This window comes from Artemia sp. Qi Xiang Cuo, chromosome 8 (assembly GCF_049724085.1).
Source record: "Artemia sp. Qi Xiang Cuo chromosome 8, ASM4972408v1, whole genome shotgun sequence".
Taxonomy (NCBI): Eukaryota; Metazoa; Arthropoda; class Branchiopoda; order Anostraca; family Artemiidae; genus Artemia; species Artemia sp. Qi Xiang Cuo.
Genome location: NC_142801.1, coordinates 16,391,796 through 16,413,951, shown reverse-complemented (window position 1 = coordinate 16,413,951; position 22,156 = coordinate 16,391,796). Strand labels below are relative to the sequence as shown.

Sequence of the window (22,156 nt, the reverse complement as noted above, 5' to 3'; positions counted from 1 at the left end):
ACATAAGAAAATTTGCTGGATTTTTGACAAAGAGGGGAAATACCCCTTAAAAGACAAGGAATCTTAATCATACCATAAGATTTAACTAATCAAAGAACCCTACTGTAGAAGTTTCAAGCTCATATGTACAAAATGTGGAATTTTACATTTTTGCCAGAAGATAGGTCACTAATGCTTGTCTATTTGTTTCTTTTTTGTTTGTTTTTCGGGTGGATGGGGGGTGGGGCGTGGGTTGCCCAGAAGTTACCATATTGAACTAATGATCTAGAGGATCAGTATATGGTGCTTTCAAACAGAAATTAGAAGCTCTAATGTGCTTTTTAAGTGACAAATAAGATTGGAGGGTAACTAGCTTCCTCCCGCGCCCTTCTTTCCCCAAAGTCATCTGATCAAAATAAGAAGTAATCTGATTGATATTGCCATTTTGTTCAGCATAGTTGAAAGATCCAAAAACTATGCAATTAGGGGTAACATGACCCCCCATAGTCTGTTGGGTTAGGGCTTTAAGCTATGAAATTTGCCAATTGTTTACGTATAGTATTTGTTATGAAGAAGTATGCAAATATTTTCAGGGGAGGATTTTGTGCTTGAGGTGGGTTTCTATAGACAGAATTTTTGGGGGGGATAGAAATTTCTGGGAGTGAAATTTCCCGGAAAAATTTCACCCGGGGGGATTTTGGTTATTATAAATTATTTTATCTGTCTTACTTTATCTTTGCCAACTGAATTTTGCATGTGAAGATGTTCCGGGAGAATTGCCCTGGGAAATTTTAAGCAGTTTTGGATTTCAGGGACAGAATTTCCACGGAAGATGGAATCTCCAGAATAATCGGAAAAACGATTAGAAATTAAAATCTTTTTCAAATAAAAGTAGGTTCAGGAGAACTTTTCAGGCTGAATTGTCTGCAAGAAATTTTACGGGGGAGGGGTCAGCGAGAAGAGAATTGTTCAGAGGGCTCTATCTTACGTGAGAAGAAATTTATACGGACGTAATTCCTCTGGGAGAGGGAATTTCTTACGGAGGGTGAGCCAGATTTACCTGCATTATTTTGAAAACAATCAGAAACTAAGAAAAAAGTTTTTTTTTCAACTAAAAGTAAGGAGCAACACTAAAACTCAACAGGAACAGAAATTATTCCATATATGAAGGGGTTTTCCCCTCCTCAGTACCCTCCTTTATATACTAAAGTTTAATGTTTCTCCCAGTTTCTAAAGAACGACTCCTTAAACACAAAGGCCGTTTAATTAGAAAAGAAAGCTTTTTTTTTATAAGTGCTTAGAACTTTAGCGTGAAGGGCAAGGTATTGAGGAGGGGAATAGTTTGTATTTTCATCTTGTTTATAGAGTAATTTAAAAAAAAATCCCCCAAAATATGTTTTTCAAAAAAAAGTAAACCAAATATGAGCAAAAAAAAAAAAATCAAATAATCCAACAAGCGCGAAACCACCACAAATCACCATCAATAATTAAATGAAACCCAAAAGGAACAGAAAATACCATAAATAACCGGATCAAACTAAAAAAAGCAGACTTTAACAGGAGTAGGGCTGAAAACCCTCATGCCCTCTCAAAATCAGAACATAATTTGCACTTTATTGAAAAAAATTCAAATTTTTTCACTTTTTCAATTCTAATAAATCAAAAATTATTACGACTTTAAGGAATAAATATTAGAATATATATATATATATATATATATATATATATATATAAATATATATATATATATATATATATATATATATATATATATATATATATATATATATATATATATATATATATATATATATATATATATATATATATATATATATATATATATATATATATATATATATATATATATATATATATATATATATATATATATATATATATATATATATATATATATATATATATATATATATATATATATATATATATATATATATATATATATATATATATATATATATATATATATATATATATATATATATATATATATATATATATATCTATCATCATCATCATATCTATATATATATATATATATATATATATATATATATATATATATATATATATATATATATATATATATATATATATATATATATATATATATATATATATATATATATATATATATATATATATATATATATATATATATATATATATATATATATATATATATATATATGTATATATATTAAACTGACAATGCACATTCATTTGTATTTTTTTCAGTACCATGCAAATTATGTTCTGGTCCTAAGAAGGCATGGGGTTTGTCAGCCCTACTCATGTTAATTTCTACTTGTTTTGAGTTTCAGTTGGTTATGTATTGTAATTAATTTATAAAACTTTTCCCACAAAACAAGTTTTTCAAAAAAAAAAATAAATAAAGAGCTCCATTAAGCCAGAAATGAGCAGAAATAAAGTGACATAATTTTCCAAGCGTAAAACTACCGCTAATCACTATCAAAATATCTATAATGTCAAAAGAAGAAGAAAGTTGTTCAATTAATTCTAAGATATCCAGGTAGCTTGTAGTCACGTGGAAATTCCAAGAACATAGTCTAGGCAAAAATGCCTTTCCAAAAACTAACAAACAAGTATGTGTCCTATAAGAGAGTCATACTTACTCCCGCAATTTACCCCTGCCGCAGCCATTTAGACATTTGCCTCTCAATTACTTTGACAGCTTGGACTATCTGTTTTCGCTTTCCTCTTTCTATAATTAGTCATGTCTTGATGCAACCTACTGCAAAATACTTGATAACTTCATTTCAAAATCGACGTTGATTTTGAAATGAAGTCCGTTGATTTTGAAATGAAATTATCAAGTATTTTGCAGTAGGTTGCATCAAGACATGGCTAATTGTAGAAAGAGAAAAGCCAAAACAGATATTCCAAGTAATTGAGAGGCAAATGTTTAAATGGCTGCAGCAGGGTAAATGAAACTCAAGCAAAGATAAATGAAACTCAAGACGAATAGAAATTACAATAAATAGCCGAGTCAAACTCAAAACGAGCAAAAAATAACATAAGTAGGGCTGACAACTCCCATGCCTTCTAAAGATCAAAACATAATTTGTGCTTTACTGAAACAAAAAACAAATGACCGTGGATTGTCAGTCTAATTTACATATAATGATATTTAAAATGTATTTCGTTTTCAGTAAAGCAAAAGTTATGTTCTGGTCTTGAGAAGGCATGTTGGTTATCAGCTCTACTTTGTTAATTTTTGCTCGTTTCGAGTTTGACTCTGCTATTTATTGTAATTTCTGTTCGTTTTAAGTTTCATTTATTTATTGATAGTGTTTTGTGGTAGTTTTACGCTTGTAAGATTATTTGACTTTATTTTTGCTGATTTTTGGTAAAAATTCATAGTTTGGCTATCTATTTATGTACCGGTGGAATTTTTTCTACAATCTTTAACAACAAGTAAGCCTTTTCAAAATCATGAGGAAAATAGTATTGTTTAATTGAATTTCATACCTCCTCTAGTTGACCTGAAAAGTAAAACTTCATACCATTCCCAAAAAATTCTATCTATACTCTTTGACACCCTGAATACACTCACACCCTTTTGATTTATTTAAATTGTAAGAGCAGAAGTAGCATTAGTAGTATTCCTGAACGTTTCAACTTAATACCCTCAGCCATTCTTCGGATATTGCTGAAATATCTTGTTGGCAACCCGCACATACTGCAGTTTGTTCAAAGCTGCAGTCTATTCAAAGATTAAATAAAAAAAAAAGTTTTTCTTAACTGAAAGTAAGGAGCAACATTAAAACTTAAAACGAACAGAAATTATTCCATATATGCAAGGGGCTGTCCCCTCCTCAACGCCTCGCTCTTCACGCTAAAGCTTTTTATTTTTTTAAAAAATAGAGTTGTGAAAAGAGTCAAACTTTAGCGTCACGAGCGAGGCGTTGAAGATGGGACAGCCCTTTTACTATACTTAAAAATTTCTGTTCGTTTTAAGTTTTAATGTCACTCCTTACTTTCACTTATAAAAACTATTTTTTATATTTAATTTCTGAACGTTTTTGAATTAATGCAGCTTTGATTTTGCGTCATCGTACATGAATAATTAAAACAATATTTGCATATTAATTTTACTTTTTTTTTGCTAAATGGCTTTCTCAAAAGGGAAGGGAACAAGCCCTTTCATATACAGAATAATTTCTGTTCGTTTTAAGTTTTAATGTCCCTCCTTACTTTCAGTTAAAAAAAAACTTGTTTTTTTAATTTAATTTCTGAACGTTTTTGAATTAATGCAGCTTTAATTTTGGCTCACCGAACATGAATAATTAAAACGAAGTTTGCATATTAATTTTACTTTTTTATGATTTTTCGTACGATATGACAGATACGATACGATCGGATTTTGTTCGAATCACAAAGCCCTGAATCACAAAGGCCGTTTAGTTAGCATAGATAGCTCTTTTGAGAGTACTAAAAACAAACTTTAGCGTAAAGAGCGATGTATTGACAAGGGGAAGAACCCCCTCATATACGTAATAATTTCTGTTCGTTTTAAGTTTTAATGTTGCTCCTTACTTTCAGTTGTAAAAAATTGTTTTTTTTTATTTAATTAATTTTAAAAACTTTTTCCACAAAATAAGTTTTTCAAAGAAAAGTAAAGAACTCCATTAAACAAAAAATGAGCAAAAATAAAATCAAACGATCTACCAATCTTGAAAATACTACAAATCAGTATCGATAAATAGATGAAACTAAAAACGAACAGAAATTACAATAAATAACCGAGTCAAACTCAAAACGAGATGAAATTAACATACGTTGGGTGCAAAATGCCTATGCCTTCCCAAGGCTAGAACAAAATTTGCGCTTTACTGAAAAAAATACAAATGAATGTACATTGTCAGTTTAATATACATTTACTGATATTTAGTAATCAAAATCTTAATATTATTTGATTTATTACTACTGATATTTAGTTATCAAAATGTTAAAATTATTTGATTTATTAAAGTTATAAAAGTAAAAACATTTATATTTTTGTAAGTAAAGTGCAAATTTTGTTCTAGCCTTGGGAAGGCATAGGCGTTTTGCGCCCAACTTATGTTAATTTCTGCTTGTTTTGAGTTTGACTTGGTTATTTATTGTAATTTCTATTCGTTTTGGGTTTTATTTATATATCAATTCTGATTTTTGGTAGCTTTACGCTTGGTGGATTATTTGATTTTATTTTTGCTCATTTTTTGTTTAATGGAGTTCTTTACTTTTCTTTGAAAAACTTAATTTGTGGAAAAAGTTTTTTAAATTAATTTCTGTTCGTTTTATATTGACATAGTCTTTTCAGGGAAAAAGAAAATAATACTTTAAATCTTTTCGTTTTTAAAGACTTTATAGTTTGGCCTGCTATTTGTATGCTGGAGAAAAATTTTCAGCAATTTTTAACAATATACACCTTTTTAAAAATCTGGAAACAAATAGTACTGTTTAATTTAGTTTCATACCTACTCTAGTTGACCTGAAATGGAAAACTTGATACGATTCGCAATCTGTTTACTTTCTTTGATAGTTTGGATACCCTTACACTATTTAGATTTGGTTAAATTTTAAATCGCAGAAATGGGAGGGTTGGCGTGGCAGGGTGAGCGTAGGAGGCTGGGAGTGGAAGGGGGATTAGTTGCCATCAAATCACTTTCGACTATTAAAAAGTGTATCAGCCCTTTCTATTTTCAATCAAATGAGCTCTTGTCGAAGTTCATTCCAATCGAATGAGCCCTTTTCGAAGTTTCTACGACAACACCTTCTATAAAAACCTTATATTCCCCCAGGGCATAACTTACACCCCTTGCCCCGAGGGTTGTGGGGGGGGGATTGTCCTCTTCAAAAAGATGTTTTCTGTCTGGAAATCAAATACGCTGAACGATATGGTTATATCCCAATTTTGATGGGCTGTGTTTGGGGGAATGACTGGCGCGGGAGGGCTAGTTGCCCTTCAATCACTTTCGAATATTAAAAAGGGTACTAGCCCTTTGAATTTCCAGTCGAATTAGCCCTTTTGAAGTTTCTGCGACAACGCTTTCAATAAAAGCATTATATGCCCCCAGGGCATAACTTAAAACCCTTGCACTGAGGGCTCTGAGGGGGTTATCATCCAAAAAAAAAATTCCAGAACTTTCAACTACGTTGAACAAAATAGATATCTCAAAATTTTAATTCGATGTGTTTGGGAAAATGGTAGGCATGAGAGGGGCGTTAGTTACTGTCCAATCACTTTAAACTATTAAAAAAGGCAGAAGCCGTTTGAAGTTCCAAGTAAATGAGCCCTTTCGAACTTTTTACACTTTTAATAAAAACCTTATACGCCCCAGGGCAAAGCTTGAAACCCTAGCTCTGAGGGCTATAGGGGGAGAGGTTTTCATCCTTACAGATCTAATTTTCAAAATTTGCAACTACGTTGAACAAACTACATGTCTCAGACTTTATAGTATATAGGTTGTGGGAACTGGTAGGCGTGAGAGGTGGGTTAGTTGCCTCCAAATCACGTTCCACTATTAAAAAGGGCGCTAGCCCTTTGAATTTTAAATCAGTAGAGCCTTTTTTCAAGTTTCTATAGCGAAGATTCAAATAAAAACCTTATATGCCCCCATGGCATAATTTATAATCCTTACCCTGAGGGTTGTAGGGGAGTGTCCTCCTGAAAAATATCTTTTATATCTGGAAATCAACTACGCTGAACAAAATGGCTATATAAAAATTTTGATTGGATGTGTTTGGGGCAATGATGGGTGGGGGGGGGGGGCTAGTTGCCCTCCAATCACTTTCGACTAATAAAAAGGGCACTACCCCTTTGAATATCCAGTCGATTGAACTTTTATTGAAGTTTCTACGACAACACCTTCTTTAAAAACCTTATATACCCCCAGGGCATAACCTAAAACTCTTGCCCTGAGGGATGTGGGGGAGTGTCCTCCTCAAAAACATACTTTCTATCTGGAAATCAACTACGCTGAACAAAACTGCTATCTCAAAATTTTTATTGGATGTGTTTGGGGCACTGAAGGGCGTGCAGAGAGTAGTTGCCCTCTAGTCAATTTCGACTGTTAAATAGGTTACTTGCCCTTTGAATTTCCAATCGAAATAGCCTGTTTTGAAGTTTCTATGACATCGCCTTCTATAAAAACCTTATATGCCCCCCGGGGCATAACTTAAAACCCTTACCCTGATGGTTGTGGGGTTGTGTCCTCCTCAAAAATATATTTTCTATCTGGAAATCAAGTACGCTGAACAAAATGGCTATCTCAAAATTTTGATTGGATGTGTTTGGGGGAATGATGGGCGTGGGAGGGGAGGCTTGTTGTCCTCCAATCACTTTCAACTAATAAAAAGGGTACTAGCCCTTTGAATTTCCAATCGAATGAGCCATTTTTGAAGTTTCTACAACAACACCTTCTATAAAAACCTTATATGCCCCCAGACCATAACTTAAAACCCTTGCCCTGAGGGTTGTGGGGGTGTATCCTCCTCAAAAACAAATTTTCTAACTGGAAAACAACTATACAGAACAAATTGGCTATCAAAAAATCTTGATTGGATGTGTTTGGGGGAATGATGGGCGTGGGGGGAGGACGCTAGTTGCCCTCAGATCATTTTCGACTATTAAAAATAGTACTAGCCCTTTAGATTTCAAATCGAGAAAATCTTCAATGGTGTTTTAACGGCACCAACGCGATCGTGTGGCGTATATGCCCCCAGTGCACGTCTTAAAACCCTGGTATCGAGGCCCGTGGGGGAGTTTTCATCACAAAAACATATTTTCTATTTGGAAATCGAAAACGTTGAACATAATAGCTATCTCAAAATTTTGATTGGACGTTTTTGAGGGAATAATGGGCGTGGGGGGGGCTAGATACCCTCCAATCACTTTCGAATATTAAAAAGGGTACTAGCCCTTTGAATTTCCAATCGAATGAGCCTGTTTTGAAGTTTCTAAGACAACACCTTCTATAAAAATTTTATATGCCCCAAGGGCATAACTTAAAACCCTTGCCCTGAGGGTTGTAGGGGATTGTCCTCCTCAAAAATATATTTTCTATCTGGAAACCAACTACGTTGAACAAAATAGCTATCTCAAAATTTTGATTGGATGTATTTGGGGGAATGATGGGTGTGGTGGGGGGCTAGTTGCCCTCCAATAACTTTTGACTATTAAACAGGGTACTAGCCCTTTGCATTTCCAATCGAATGAGCCTGTTTTGAAGTTTCTACGACAATGTCTTCTATAAAAACCTTATATGCCCGCAGGGCATAACTTAAAACCCTTGCCCTGAGCGTTGTAGGGAGTTTCCTCCTCAAAAACTTCAATTCAATTTCCAATTGAATGAGCGCTTTCGAAGTTTCTACGACAACGCTTTCAATAAAAACTTTATATGCCCCCAAGACATAACTTACAACCCTCGCCCTGAGGGCTGTGAGGGGAGGGGTTGTCATATTTAAAGACCTAATTTCCAAAACTTTCAACTACGTTGAACATAATGGCTATCAAAAATTTTGATTGTATGTGTTTGTGGAAAAGGTGGGCATAAGAGGGGGGTTAGTTGCCCTCAAATCACTTTCGACTATTAAAAGGGTAATAGTCCTTTGAATTTCAAATTGAATGAGCCCTTTTTCAAGTTTCTACGACAAAGATTTCAATAAAAATCTTTCATGCCCCCAAGACATAACTTATAATCCTTGCCCTGAGAGTTGTGGGAGAATGTCCTCCTGAAAAATATGTTTTCTATCTGGAAATCAACTACCCTGAACAAAATGGCTATCTTAAATTTCTTTTGATGTGTTTGGGGGAATGATGGGTGGGGGGGGGGAGCTAGTTGCCCTCCAATCACTTTCGAATATGAAAAAGGGCACTAGCCCTTTGAATTTCCAGTTAAATGAGCTGTTATTGAAGTTTCTACGACAATACCTTCTTTAAAAACCTTATTTACCCCCAGGGCATAACTTAAAACCCTTGCCCTGAGGGAAGTGGGGGATTGTCCTCCTCAAAAACATATTTTCTATGTGGAAATCAACTACGCTGAACAAAATGGCTATATCAAAATTTTTATTGGATGTGTTTGGGGGAATGAAAGGCGTGGGGGGGGGGCTAGTTGCCCTCCAATCACTTTTGACTATTAAAAAGGGTACTAGCCCTTTAAATTTCCAATCGAGTGAGCCTGTTTTGAAGTTTCTACGACAACCTCTTCTATAAGAACCTTATATGCCCCCCAGGGAATAACTTAAAACCCTTGCCCTGAGGGTTGTCTGGGAGTGTCCTTCTCAAAAAAATATTTTCTATCTGGAAATCAGCTACGCTGAACAAAATGGCTATCTCAAAATTTTGATTGGATGTGTTTGGGGGAATGATGGGCGTGGGGGGGGGGCTAGTTACCCTCCAATCACTTTCGACTATTAAAAAGTGCACTAGCCACTCCAATTTCCAACCGAATGAGCCCTTTTCGAAGTTTCTACGACAACTCCTTCGATACGAAGTGCCCGGGTATGAAAAACCAAAAAACAACACATTGTTCCAACGTCGTTCTTTACTTAGGCAGCACTAGCGCGCTGCCTATGATTTCTGATTGTTTTTTAAATAATGCTGGGAAATCCGGCACTCCCTTCATAGAAACGTCCCTTCCCTCATGAAAATTTCACCAACGAAAGATCCTCCCACCTAACCCTCTCATCCACCCCCCCTCCCCCTCTCCATCTGAAAAAATCTCTCCTGAAGACGTCTGTATACTGCCCAATAACCAATACTTTATGTAAATAAGGGGCAAAGCTCATAACTTGCAGCCCTTCCCCTGGGAACTGTGGAGGATGAAGTCATCCTCAAAGACATATATATTAAATTTTCGACTATGCTGAACAAAATGGTAATCTTAAAATTTTGATCAGGTGACTTCGGGATAAACGGGATAAAATGAGAGTGGGAAAGGGCTTAGTTGCCTTCCAATTTTTTTGGTCACTTAAAAAGGGCACTAGAACCTTTAATTTCCGTTCAAATGAGTTCTCTCACGATATTTCAGGACCCTGGATGATACGAACAAACCCTGGGGGAAAAAACACGCATCTGTGATCTTTCTTCTGGCAAAAAATACGAAATTCCACATTTTTGTAGATAGGAGCTTGAAACCTCCGCAGTAGGGTTTTCTGATACACTTAATCTAATGGTGTGATTTTCATTAAGATTCTACCACTTTTAGAGGGTCTTTCCCCCTTTTTTTTCTAAAAAAGGCAAATTTTTTCAGGCTCGTAACTTTTGACGGGTAAGACTAAACTTGATGAAACTTATATATTTGAAATCAGCATAAAAATTCAATTCTTTTGAGGTATCTACTGGTATCAAAATTGTATTAGAGTTTCGGTTACTATTGGGCCGGGTCGCTCCTTAATTACAGTTCTCACCACGAACTGTTTAATATTTGATTATTACAGCAAGTCCGATTCCTTAAAACGATTTACACTAAGCTTCAAACTTTTGGTTTTCTTTTTTAAGGTTTTAGAATTGCCATAAACCCTTGTCAAAATAAATACAAATATTTTTGCAAGTACCAGTTTTTTGTTCTTTAAGCAATTTAATGTGCTTCTCCATACATAAAAGTCTTCAATATTTCCACAAAAGTGTGACAACATCATTGCAATACTGATGTATATATAAATGATGTCACTCACATAAATATTTTTTCCCGAAATTAAGACTCTTAACTAGTTTTCTCGATTCTTGGACCTATTTAAATCGTTTTCTTAGGCTAGAATATACCATGATGACAATTTTCCCCGAGCTTCAAATTTTTTGTTTTAATCTAAGGTTTTTGAATTGTTGTAATCCCTTGTTAAAATGTATACAAATATTTTTGCAACTACCAGTTTTTCGTTCTTTAGGCAATGTATTGTATTTTTATACTGTGGTCTATTCAAAGATATTTGATTATTAAAGGGTTTTTTTTCCAAAATTAAGGTTGTTAACGAATTTTCCGAGACTTCTGACCTATCTAGATCGTTTTTTATGTGAGAATATCCCAGGATACCAGTATTCTCGAAAAAATATGAGCCGTTTTCGAGAAATAGAATATATACTCATTGCTGACATGTAAATATAGTATATATATATATATATATATATATATATATATATATATATATATATATATATATATATATATATATATATATATATATATATATATATATATATATATTTGAGGGGAAAACATATTTTGTACCGTTCGACTTGACATTCTCGGTATGAAGAAGAGAAAAGGCGTTATTTTCACAAAAAATGGCACATTAGCTATATGTGTGTTTATAATTTTAGTTCTCTGCATGCTAATAATGTCTTCGCTTTTAATAGATAGTGTTGTTGTTAAGACTAAAAACAGTTTATATTTCGTTAAAAACGGCTTTTATTGAAATTTTACGAAAACCGGGTTTTGTTTATGAGAAAAGCCAATGTTCCTGAATAAATAATATATCAGCAGCTTATAACTTAATAATTTGTTTTTGCTTCAAACGACAGCTTCTTTAAGATGAAGATGAGTTTAATTAATAAAGATTATATAAATATTGTATTTAAATCAACTTTTATTGACACGTATGTATTGTACGTATTTTATACTAAATACCTACAGAACTGGCGTAAAGATTATGCTGAATCTAGAGTTTGTGATTTAGGAGACCCTAAAGATAGTAAGCTACCCTAAAGATAGTAATGACCAATGAAATACTCCTAGGACGCCCATAGAAGGTACCTAAAGTTACTAACCCCTCAGGCATTTTTACGAGACGCAGGTGTTACTGATTATTTGTCTATTACGCACAAGTGGTTGCTATACAATTGTTTAAGAGATATTCTTGTTTAACTGTGCAAATTTACTGAGGATGCCGTAATTAGCGACACTGATTTTGCCATAACTTACGCAAAACTTGTTTTGGTCCACTTACCTCAGTATTGGAAAAGAGTTCAGAGCGTCAACATTTTGAATATTGATTATTGTTCTAAGAAAGCCTTTTTTAGCATTGGATATGGGTGTTTTTACTCTGTTGGAAGTTCAAGGTGCTAGCAGCAGCAGTGAAATGAAACCAAGAGTACTCAATGTTTGAGTAGAAATTACAGTGGGTTTTCGGCTGAGCCTTGAATGTGATGAAATGTTTGCAAGATATGTGATATCATCGAGCAAATTCAAGTTGGAGGAACAAATATGTTTCGTAGCAAAAGTGAATATAATGGATATTCATAGACTACAAGATACTTTAAATGCAGCTGTGAAATCTATTGAAGACAATAAATTGATTCAGTATGTGAAAAAAGAGTGAGATTTCTACTACTCTATTTTTGAAAATAAAACATTTTCGAAACTGAAAAATAAAATATTTTTTCTTGTTAGATATTTTACTATGTTATCGCTCCTCTCTCTACGGAGCCAATTGCCGACGAGAGGGTACTCGAGGTAGAAAGAATCTTCATTCTTTGACTTCGTTAGTCTATAATTAGCAGTGAGAGTGTCAGGGGTAAAAATGGATGTATTTGAGAAACAAAAAATCATGTAGCATCTTGAGACTTAGGAAAAATGTTTGAATCTAAATGATCATTTTCAAAAGTTGTCAGTGTAAAAGAAAATATTCGCTTAAGAGTGCTTGACGTTATTATGCAAGATCAATTTCCATCTTTGGAATATTGTCTCAGATTTATGTGTCGCGGGCCAAATGCACATACTCAATTTATTGGCATGCTAATCAAAACAAAACAAAATGATATTGGGGATTTGCTTTTGAACACTACCTAGAAATTCAAGTTTTTCAATGTTGATTTAAGACTTTGTAGTCTCTGTTTTGTACGACAACAACAAATAAGTTGACATTAAAAAAATCCTATCCAAACAGGTTTAATTAATTTGATGTGTGACTTCACTCGATTACTCCTCCTCTCTCTCACTACAAGTAAAAAGAACATTTCTTTTATTAATCGCAAGTTAGTTTCTTTTTGGCAGTGAGACTGTCAAAACTGAAAAATGTTCTACACATGTCCACTATGTTTGTGTACATTGGGCAACAGGTCATCTTGTGACAGTCACACTATTGTTGTTGACTATGAAGAAAGGTGTAGACTTTGTAATCCATATAAATTGCACAGGGGATATGTAATGAAAATTAAAGACTGTAATTCCTGTCTTGAAGAGGGCTGTGACTCTCACACTAGAGGTTTCCTGTGCTCCAATGGTCACTATGATAAATCTGATCACTGGGAAAATACTTACCCTGGTATGATTGGAAAAAAAACTAAACATGATTTCAGTTTATTTTTAAGAGACTGGTATTGTCGTGGTTTTAAATTGTTTGGGGAGGAAAAACCTGTTCTACACTTAAATTGCTGGAATAACAAGAGAATTTTGTTTTAACAACATTGCTGTGAAGACGATAGCTTCTATGATTATAAACCTGTTTTTTTTTATTCGGCTGTTATTGAAAGTGATTCTTCATATGAGAATACCGTATGTGACATTACTTCAAACAAGCAAATTGAAACACGTGAATTATACAATATAATTCAAAATAGTATCATCGACTTTACAAAGAGATTTAATTAAAGTGAAGTTACATTGTATTGTAGAAAATGTAACCCTGCCTTCGCATGCCAAAATCAGTACATGTGGAATCCTGACAAACTGCAGTCACGATGATCACCTACACTCAGAAAAAGAAATCTAAAAGATGAAGGCAAAGACTTTTATTGTACATATATTTTTATTAAGAAACCAATTTACATACATTATTAAAACACTTCATTCTTAGGGTACTTTAATCAATATTATACACATAGGAAAGGGTATTTTCCACAATGAAGTGATTCAATCGAAGATTTCTACATAAATGCTGAGAAATCTGCTGTAAGTATAGCCACTTATGAAATGCTGAGAAATCTGCTGTAAGTATATATCGCTTCAAAATAAAAGCCTGTGTACTTTCATGCATAAACGTATGTCACTCAATTATTCTTTAAATTAACCCTAAAAACTCAACGACTTTTGGTGAGCGAAAACTCACTCTATGACATTAAAGCCAAGTTTACTTTCCTTTAATAGCGATATGAAAAATAAAATATAGTAGTGCATGAAAACAACAGCTTTTGGTCGATTAATCTTGTACTCACTTTCGATTTTGAATAATAGATTTCCCACTTCGCTCGAGGAAATTTTTGATTTGGGGACGTAGAAAGCATATGACAGACCAAGCGGATCGAAAACTTATATATTCTTTGCTGTTTGAAAGATGCATAGCCAATAACCAGTCTTTACAGTCGACTGACTACTACTGACTATGATAATGCTATCGCTAGCGTAATGAACATGTTCATGGGAATCCGAGGCTATGCAGTAGGCTTTGTATTTGGATATGTATGGGTCCAAGTTGAATAAACTAATTTAATTTGTGTTCATGGTGCCAAGTATAGTAGAGCACTGCCATCGGGGGTATTTTCCGAAAAGATTTCAAATTAATTTAGCGATATTAATACTATACTCTCCGTCAATGTCTTGGCAAAGGTTCACTCTAAACGTACAGTTTATCATTCAGACAATACCAATATCTCGATTACCTGGACAGTCCAATACAATGATACAATGAGTTCTTGCAAACGTTGAATCGGATATACCATTTTCAAATAGTTTCGAATCTTGATCAGAAGATTACATTATCAATTCATACAGGGTCATGTAGGATTTATCAAAGAATAAATTTTAGAGCAGAATTCCATTTATTTTACACGCAAGAGAAGAAAGTCCAAATATTCCAAACTTATGTGGAGAATTTATCTAGTATTCAGTTGCACTTGCTTTTTCTACAAACGCCAAAGAAAGTTTTGAAGGAATTTCACCATTGATAAATGAAGATTCGGTGTAGGTATGTGAATCCGTAGCAATATGTCGTTGATTCATGATTGTGTGCAGAACGAGCACTTTGATATTACTTTCACTAGCTCTTAATTTTTCAATTGGCAAAGCAACAGAGCTCATAACCTGTTGTTGTCGAACATGAATCATTGCCAAAGTGAGAGAGACTGTTGCATCTGGCGCAGTGACAAGTACCTTTCACAAAAATAATACTGGACGAGGCAAGTTGCAACGTTATGTCAATCTTAACATTGGGTGGAAATCATTGGGGTATTTTAAACATTTAATGACTTATTTTCCCCACTAAGGGTAAATCACTAGTTGTCGCCTCTCTAAGTGTATTATTAGTGTCAGTGTTCATTTTATATTCATATCCAATGGCTAAGCCCCTCAATTTCTTAGAAAACCTTGGAGTCATCAACATGAATTGTTTATAACTTGCATAATTAGAAATATCGTTGATAGTCCTCTTTAAAGTGCCATATAACAATACACTTTTTTGTATAAGCAAATTGTAAAGTACACATTTTTCACAGGACAGCCCCTCGGTAGTACTTGGTTTTTCATTGTCAGATTTTTTACTATCACATGCAAATCTATAAATGTGGAAGTCAAATCTATGAAGTAGTCTTCATTGGAATAAGTTTTAAAATTAATGTTGTCAGAGAGTGGTTTTTGCGTATATAATTGTTCATGGTAACAATGTTTTACACTCACATAAACATTTTCTGAATTGAAAATATTTAATGATCAAGTGAGTGAGGTATGGGACTCTTTGTGTTGTAAATATGTCATTTCTGTCTCGGAAAAGAAATCCTTTTTTGATCTAACAATTTTTCTCTTGGTTTCTTTTTCTTCTTTGACAAGAGTGATGTCTTTCATTTATGACTCGAGTTGAGACTGATTAGTGATGAGGTGTTTCTCGGCCTCTTTAAACCTTTTCCCTTTTGTCGTAATCTCAATCACTTGCCAAGGAATTGCGCTCTGGACCTGAGATTTTTTTAAACACTTTCTTTAAAATCCTCCCCAGAGCACAATCGTGTAGTGTGGAAGACGCAAAATCTGCGGCAACCAAACAGCCAAATAAAAATCAGTAGACAAATAACCATAATAGTCCTTGTCTTCACAGCGATTTCGTAGAAACCATTTCGATGATTGAGAAACCAAGAGCGATTTCTCTTGTTATTATCAGCAATTGAAGCGTAGGCCAGGTTCTTTCTCCCAAAACAAATTAAAACAACGACAATACTAGTCTCTTAGAAATAAACTGAAATCACGTTTTTGATTTCTTCCGACCATATCAGGGTAAGTATTTTCCCATTGATCACATTTATCATAGTGACAATTGAAGCATAGTAAACCTTTTGTGTGTCAGTCGCAAACATGTTCAAGATAGGAATTATAATCTTTATTTTGCACTGCATGTCCTCTATTCAATTTACAAGGATTACATAATCTACACTTTTCGTCATAGTCATCAACAATAGTGCAATTCTCACAGGATGACCAGCTGCCTAATGTATACAAACACATTGGGCACGTTTAGAAAATTTTTTCAGTGTTGACTGTCTCAATGCCAAAAAGAAACTAGCTTGCGATTGATAAAAGAAATGTCAATTTTATTTGTAGAGAGAGAGAGAGGGGAGGAGTAATCGAGTGACGTCACACTTCAAATCAATTAAACATATTTGGATAGGATTTTTTATGTCGAGTTATTTGATGTTGCTATGCCAAATGGAGACTGAAAAATCGTTTGGATAAAGTTTTAAAAGAATTTCTTGGTAGTGTTCAAAAGCAAACCCACTATATTAATTTGTTTAATTTCGGTTCAGTATGTCAATAAATTAAGTAAATGCATTTGGCTCGCGACGTATAGGCCTCATACAATAGTCCAAAGTCGGAAACTCCTCTTTCATGATATCGTCAAGCATTCTATGAGAGAACATTTTCTTTTGCTCTGAAAACTCTTGAAAATGATCATTTAGTTTCAAGTATTTTTCCAAAGTCTCAAGATTCCACATAATTCTTTGTTTTTCAGATCCATCCATTTTTAATCCTCACACTCTCACTGCTGATTATGGACTAAATTAACAAAGGCAAAGAATGAAGACTCTTTCTACCTCGAGTACCCTCTCGTCGCCTATTGGCTCCCTAGAGAGAGGAGCGGTAACCCAGTAAAATATCTAAAACAAAAACAAATATTCGATTTTGGAACATTTTTATTTAAAAAAAAAGAATAATAACAATCTCGCTCTTTTTTCACATACTGAATCCAATCTTTGTCTTTAATATATTGCACAGTTACATTTAAAGCATCTTGTAGTCTAAGCATATGCATCATATTCACTTTTGCTGCAAAAGAAAACTGTTCCTTCAACTTGAATTTGCTCAATGATATCACATATCTTGCAAAAATCTCATCCCTTTTAAGGGTTAGCCAACAACCCCTTGTAATTTCAATTGCAACACTGGGTACTCTTGGTTTCATTTCAATGCTGCTGCTAGCACCTTCAACTTCCAACAGAGTAAAGCACTTATATCCCATATTAAATAAAATATGCCTTCTAAGAACAAGAATCAATATTCACAATGTTGACGCTCAGACCTCTTTTCCAATACTGAGGCAAGGGGACCCAGACAAGTCTTGCATAAGCTCTAGCAAAACGAGTGTCGTTGAGTCTTAACATTACGTCACTCTCAATAAATTTGCATAGGTAAACAATAATACCTCCTAAACTATTAAGTAGCAATCACGTGTGAGTAATACACCAAATAATCAGTAACACCTGCGTCTTGAAGAATGCCCTTAGGGGTTTTCTTAGCTGGCCTCTACGTTTTTAAACATTTAAGTTTGCCTAGATAAACAATTACATCTCCTAAACTATTACCTAACAACCAACTGCCCTGAAGAAACAAGTCTTGAAGAAGAAAGAAATAAGTGAAGGGTTAGCAGCTTCAGGGCGTTGTAGTACGTAATATAGGGTCGTTGCTAGAGTTCTCAACCCTGCTTTATAGGAGTTTCAATATCATGTGAAATTTAAGAGAGTTCATCCTTTCATCAGAAAACATCTTAAACATAACAGAACAAAAAAATTATGCTTTTATTTGATTTTGTTTTTCGTTTGAAAATCTTACATTTTTTTTTATAGAAGAGTGGTTGCTCAAGCTACCCAAACAATCTACGATGAAATGATGGTTGCTCAGTTCATTAAATCCATGCCGGCTGAGAACGTTGCTGCTCCACCACATCTTCAAAAGTCAATAAGTGGTCGTGGCAGAGTATATTCCCTACGAAAAGATTTTAATACCCAATCTTCCCCTAGAAGGCTAAACAAATGCAGTGGAAAGGGCAAAACCAAGCCGAAAGAGCTAAGTAAAAAGGAACTTCAAGCACTCCTGCCAGACATTGAAAGAAAACCGAGACTGAATATTGCAGCTTCTATCGTTCCATACTTATCATCAGGACCACAACCAGATGAAACGAGAGTAGAGAAATTGCCTTATTCACTCAATGTGGAGAATGGGAGAGAACAAGAATTTGATAGTCCATCTTTTTTCTCTTCACCATCATCATTAGGACCACAAATTACTGGATCAAGGGAACAGAAACTGCCACATGTTCTTCAAGCTGTCAATATGGATCATAAAGGAAAAGAAAAATTGTATAATGCAAATTCTTTTTCCACATTTTCACCACCTGTACCACGGATAGATGGACCAACGGAACAAAAATTGTCAGTAAATAATAGTCCAAATGCAGCTACACCTTCTGGAACAAACACACAACTAAGAATTAATTTTGGCTCTCCAAAATCTGATCTAACAAATTTTCAAAGTGAGAAACTATATCATAATCAAAAATTGGGCCACCGAGTCTCAGCTCCTGTCACAATTGGTTCATTTTTTTCTAGACCTGTCTTGGAATTAATACCTGTTACTAGATGTGTATCAAAGGATATGAGTGTCCAACTTAATAGCATGAATAATTCGTTAATTCAAAATATTCATGCAGATAATAAAGAAACTGTCCTTGAACCCAACACTAGCCTACAAAATGACCTGATAATTAGTCCTATTGAGGGCACCTCTATTCATCGACACGCAGCTTTGCAGTATACCAGCGGGAAGATCCAGTATAGGTCTGTTGGTAGTCCAAATCGAGGAGGTGTCTTGACAAGCACCTTCTCAAATGGAGCCACTGCTTTAATGTCACAAAACCTCGTCCATACCCTCCAGTCTCCACGGATAAACGTCGACAATCACGCATTGAGAGTAAGTTTTATCTTTTTAGTAGCATGGCAATGATTTACTATACATAGAATAGAATAGAATTTATTTTCGCTAAAAGCCCATAGGCCATGACAAAAAATATACACAAAGAATCATTACAAAGAAATTGCACATAACCTAACATAATCCTACAGAAATCTACTTCTATGATTCATCGCGAGACGAAGGAATCGTGCCAAGCTTCTAATACCCATAAAACACTCATCCGCACACACAATTTCATCCGCACATATAAACAAAAATGTTCAGCTGCACCCTTAGAGCTACACCCTGAATCTGTTTCCCGAGTTGTTTTGTTTATCCTTTTTTATAGGCTCTAAACGATTTGCTCAAAATGGAGGGGGTAGTTAAGCTTCAAAAAACTGTTTTTTTCCCAATGCTACACATTTTCGCGGTTGTAATTAACGAATTTTCTTATAAGGGTCAAATTTGGGTCACCTTGTTTTCTTCACGGCACACCGAAAGCTGCATCCTGAATTCGTATATTTTTTTCAATGTGGAAAATTTCGTATTGTTGATTAGGTCCTCTTTATTTGGGTAAGAAGATGATCCAATATTCATCTGCCCTTCTTCTTCTCGGTATACCGAAAGTTGCATCCTAAATCGTTTTATTTATCCATGTTAAAAGACCCTAAAAATTTAAGAGGGGGGTCAAAGCTTGAGAAAATTATACATCTTTTCATAATGCTACTCACTTCTGTGTTTTTAAAGAAATCGTTTCTTTATAGGGTGGGTGAAGAAGGGCGTAAAATATTGGGGTGCCATTCTAATCACATATACTATACTGTAAACATACCTTATCAACAGTTCCTCGATGGTATAGCATGTTTTGAAATTACTGTTCCTTTTTGTCCTCTCCATATGATTTTTCATTTTTGAAGCGTTTCATTTGTTTTCTTTACATGTGACGTCCTTTATTTTGTATTTCCCGGGGTTAGTAGGGGGTGTAACTTATCCGACAACTAATACAGACTGTTTCAAATAGTAATCCTCCTAATAGCCTATATCTCTTGTGTCTGGTGAAACGCTAAGAATATGTCATATTGTTTGTCGGACAATTAATCTTGGAATGCTCGAACACATTATTTACTTATGGATTAAATTATATATATATATATATATATATATATATATATATATATATATATATATATATATATATATATATATATATATATATATATATATATATATATATATATATATATATATATATATATATATATATATATATATATATATATATATATATATATATATATATATATATAATTTAAAAGTAAATAGCAAAGCTATGTCTTGAGAAGGCAAAAAAATACGATATATTATTAAATCACTAAATATATGAACTGGTAAGTCGTTCCCCTTGCACCACAGTTATAGTCATTTGCGCTATACTGAAAGCAATACATATTTTTAGTAATTTCTCTTTTATAATTATAATATTGAGAAATAAATAGATTAACGAAAGCTCTCGAAATTAATGCAATAATATTTTGTAACATAAACCTACTTCCATCAGGTTGGTGTAAACAGAGTTGTATTAATAGTTTCTTCATTCTAAACATATTCCTTTGGAGAAAAATATTAGGATATATTAGGAAAACTGGGAACATTAAGCTTGAAACAAGGATTAATTTCACTAAAGTAAAAAATTTACAATACACAGAAAAAAGAATACTCTTTCTTTCCAATGCACACTCAGCTGCACAATACGCATATGCTATATCATATAGTATTTAATTGTTTACTATACATATTTAATAAAGTGATATGGGAGACTGGGATATGGATATGGAGACATATGGAGGAGATGATGGACAACCAATTTCTCTTTGACATTTTTGAACATTATATAATAAAAATCTTGGCGTATGAAAATTAATGGTTAATTTAAATTTTTCAATTTAAACTAGGTCAATTTTCAATTTCTTTCATTTTAATGAACCATTTCAATTGGTGTCTTATGTTGAAATTGTAAAGGCTTAAAAATCCTTAATAATCTGTTGGTTCTTCTTGATCTTAATGACGGTTTTGATTATTTCACAAGTTTTATGCACAAAGCTGTAAACTGTTATTATAAACTGTTTTATTTTGAACGACTGATAAAATTTTTTATGTTTTGACGCTCAGCACTTTGCCTAGAGGGACCATTAAACGACAATGTAGCGCTACTTGGACTGATGAGGAATTAATATAGCATTTAAGATCTTGTCTATTTGATGACTGTGACAATAAAGTTGAAAATATAATGTTTAAATACTTCTTGAGGTAAAAGTGTCCCAAGATATAAAACTCAAGAAATATTGAAAGATTTTATTCATTTATTATTTGCTTTTTAGGAAACTAAAAAGTTATATATACAGATATTTGCTTTTGCATAGGTTCAGATTTTATTTTTCGGCTTTTAGTAAAAAGGTCAATATTGATTGCTCATTCATTTAGGTCCTTCGAATAAAATCCTAAATTACTCAATCATTATCTTCAGGACATTTTTTTTACTTCTTCCTTATCCTTTTTTTTATTTTTACAGAAATGCAAAAAAAGAAAATTTTTAACTAAAGTAAAGAGTAAGGCTATGAATTGAAATCAAAAGCCATCTACCAGAAATTATTCAATTGCTAGATATATGGAAAGTAGTCCCCAGTAGTATTGATACAATTAAAGAGAGCGGACAGTCCCCCCATATAGCTATAACAGTTTCAAGCGGGGTGTCTTCCATATAGCTATGACAGTTTCAAGCGCACAGTCCCCTCATATTGATACAATTAAAGAGAGCGGGGTGTCTCCCCATATAGCTATAACAGTTTCAAGCGCACAGTCCCCTCATATTGATACAATTAAAGAGAGCGGGGTGTCTTCCATATAGCTATAACAGTTTCAAGCGGACAGTATACCCGCCAATACAAGCAGACAGTACAATGACCGGATTCAACTACCGTGAAAATTCGTGCTGATCTCTGTTC

At 33.7% G+C, this 22,156-nt stretch overlaps 1 protein-coding gene across 1 annotated transcript in view; it reads left to right on the top strand.

Annotated features, from left to right (window-relative positions):
* LOC148949197 (uncharacterized) overlaps window positions 1-22,156 on the top strand; it is a 285,927-nt gene that overhangs the window by 185,870 nt on the left and 77,901 nt on the right. Inside the window, exon 7 of the mRNA XM_089093243.1 lies at window positions 18,050-19,172. Within this exon, the coding sequence (XP_088949369.1) occupies window positions 18,050-19,172 (1,123 nt within the window). The remainder of the gene's footprint in view (window positions 1-18,049; window positions 19,173-22,156) is intronic.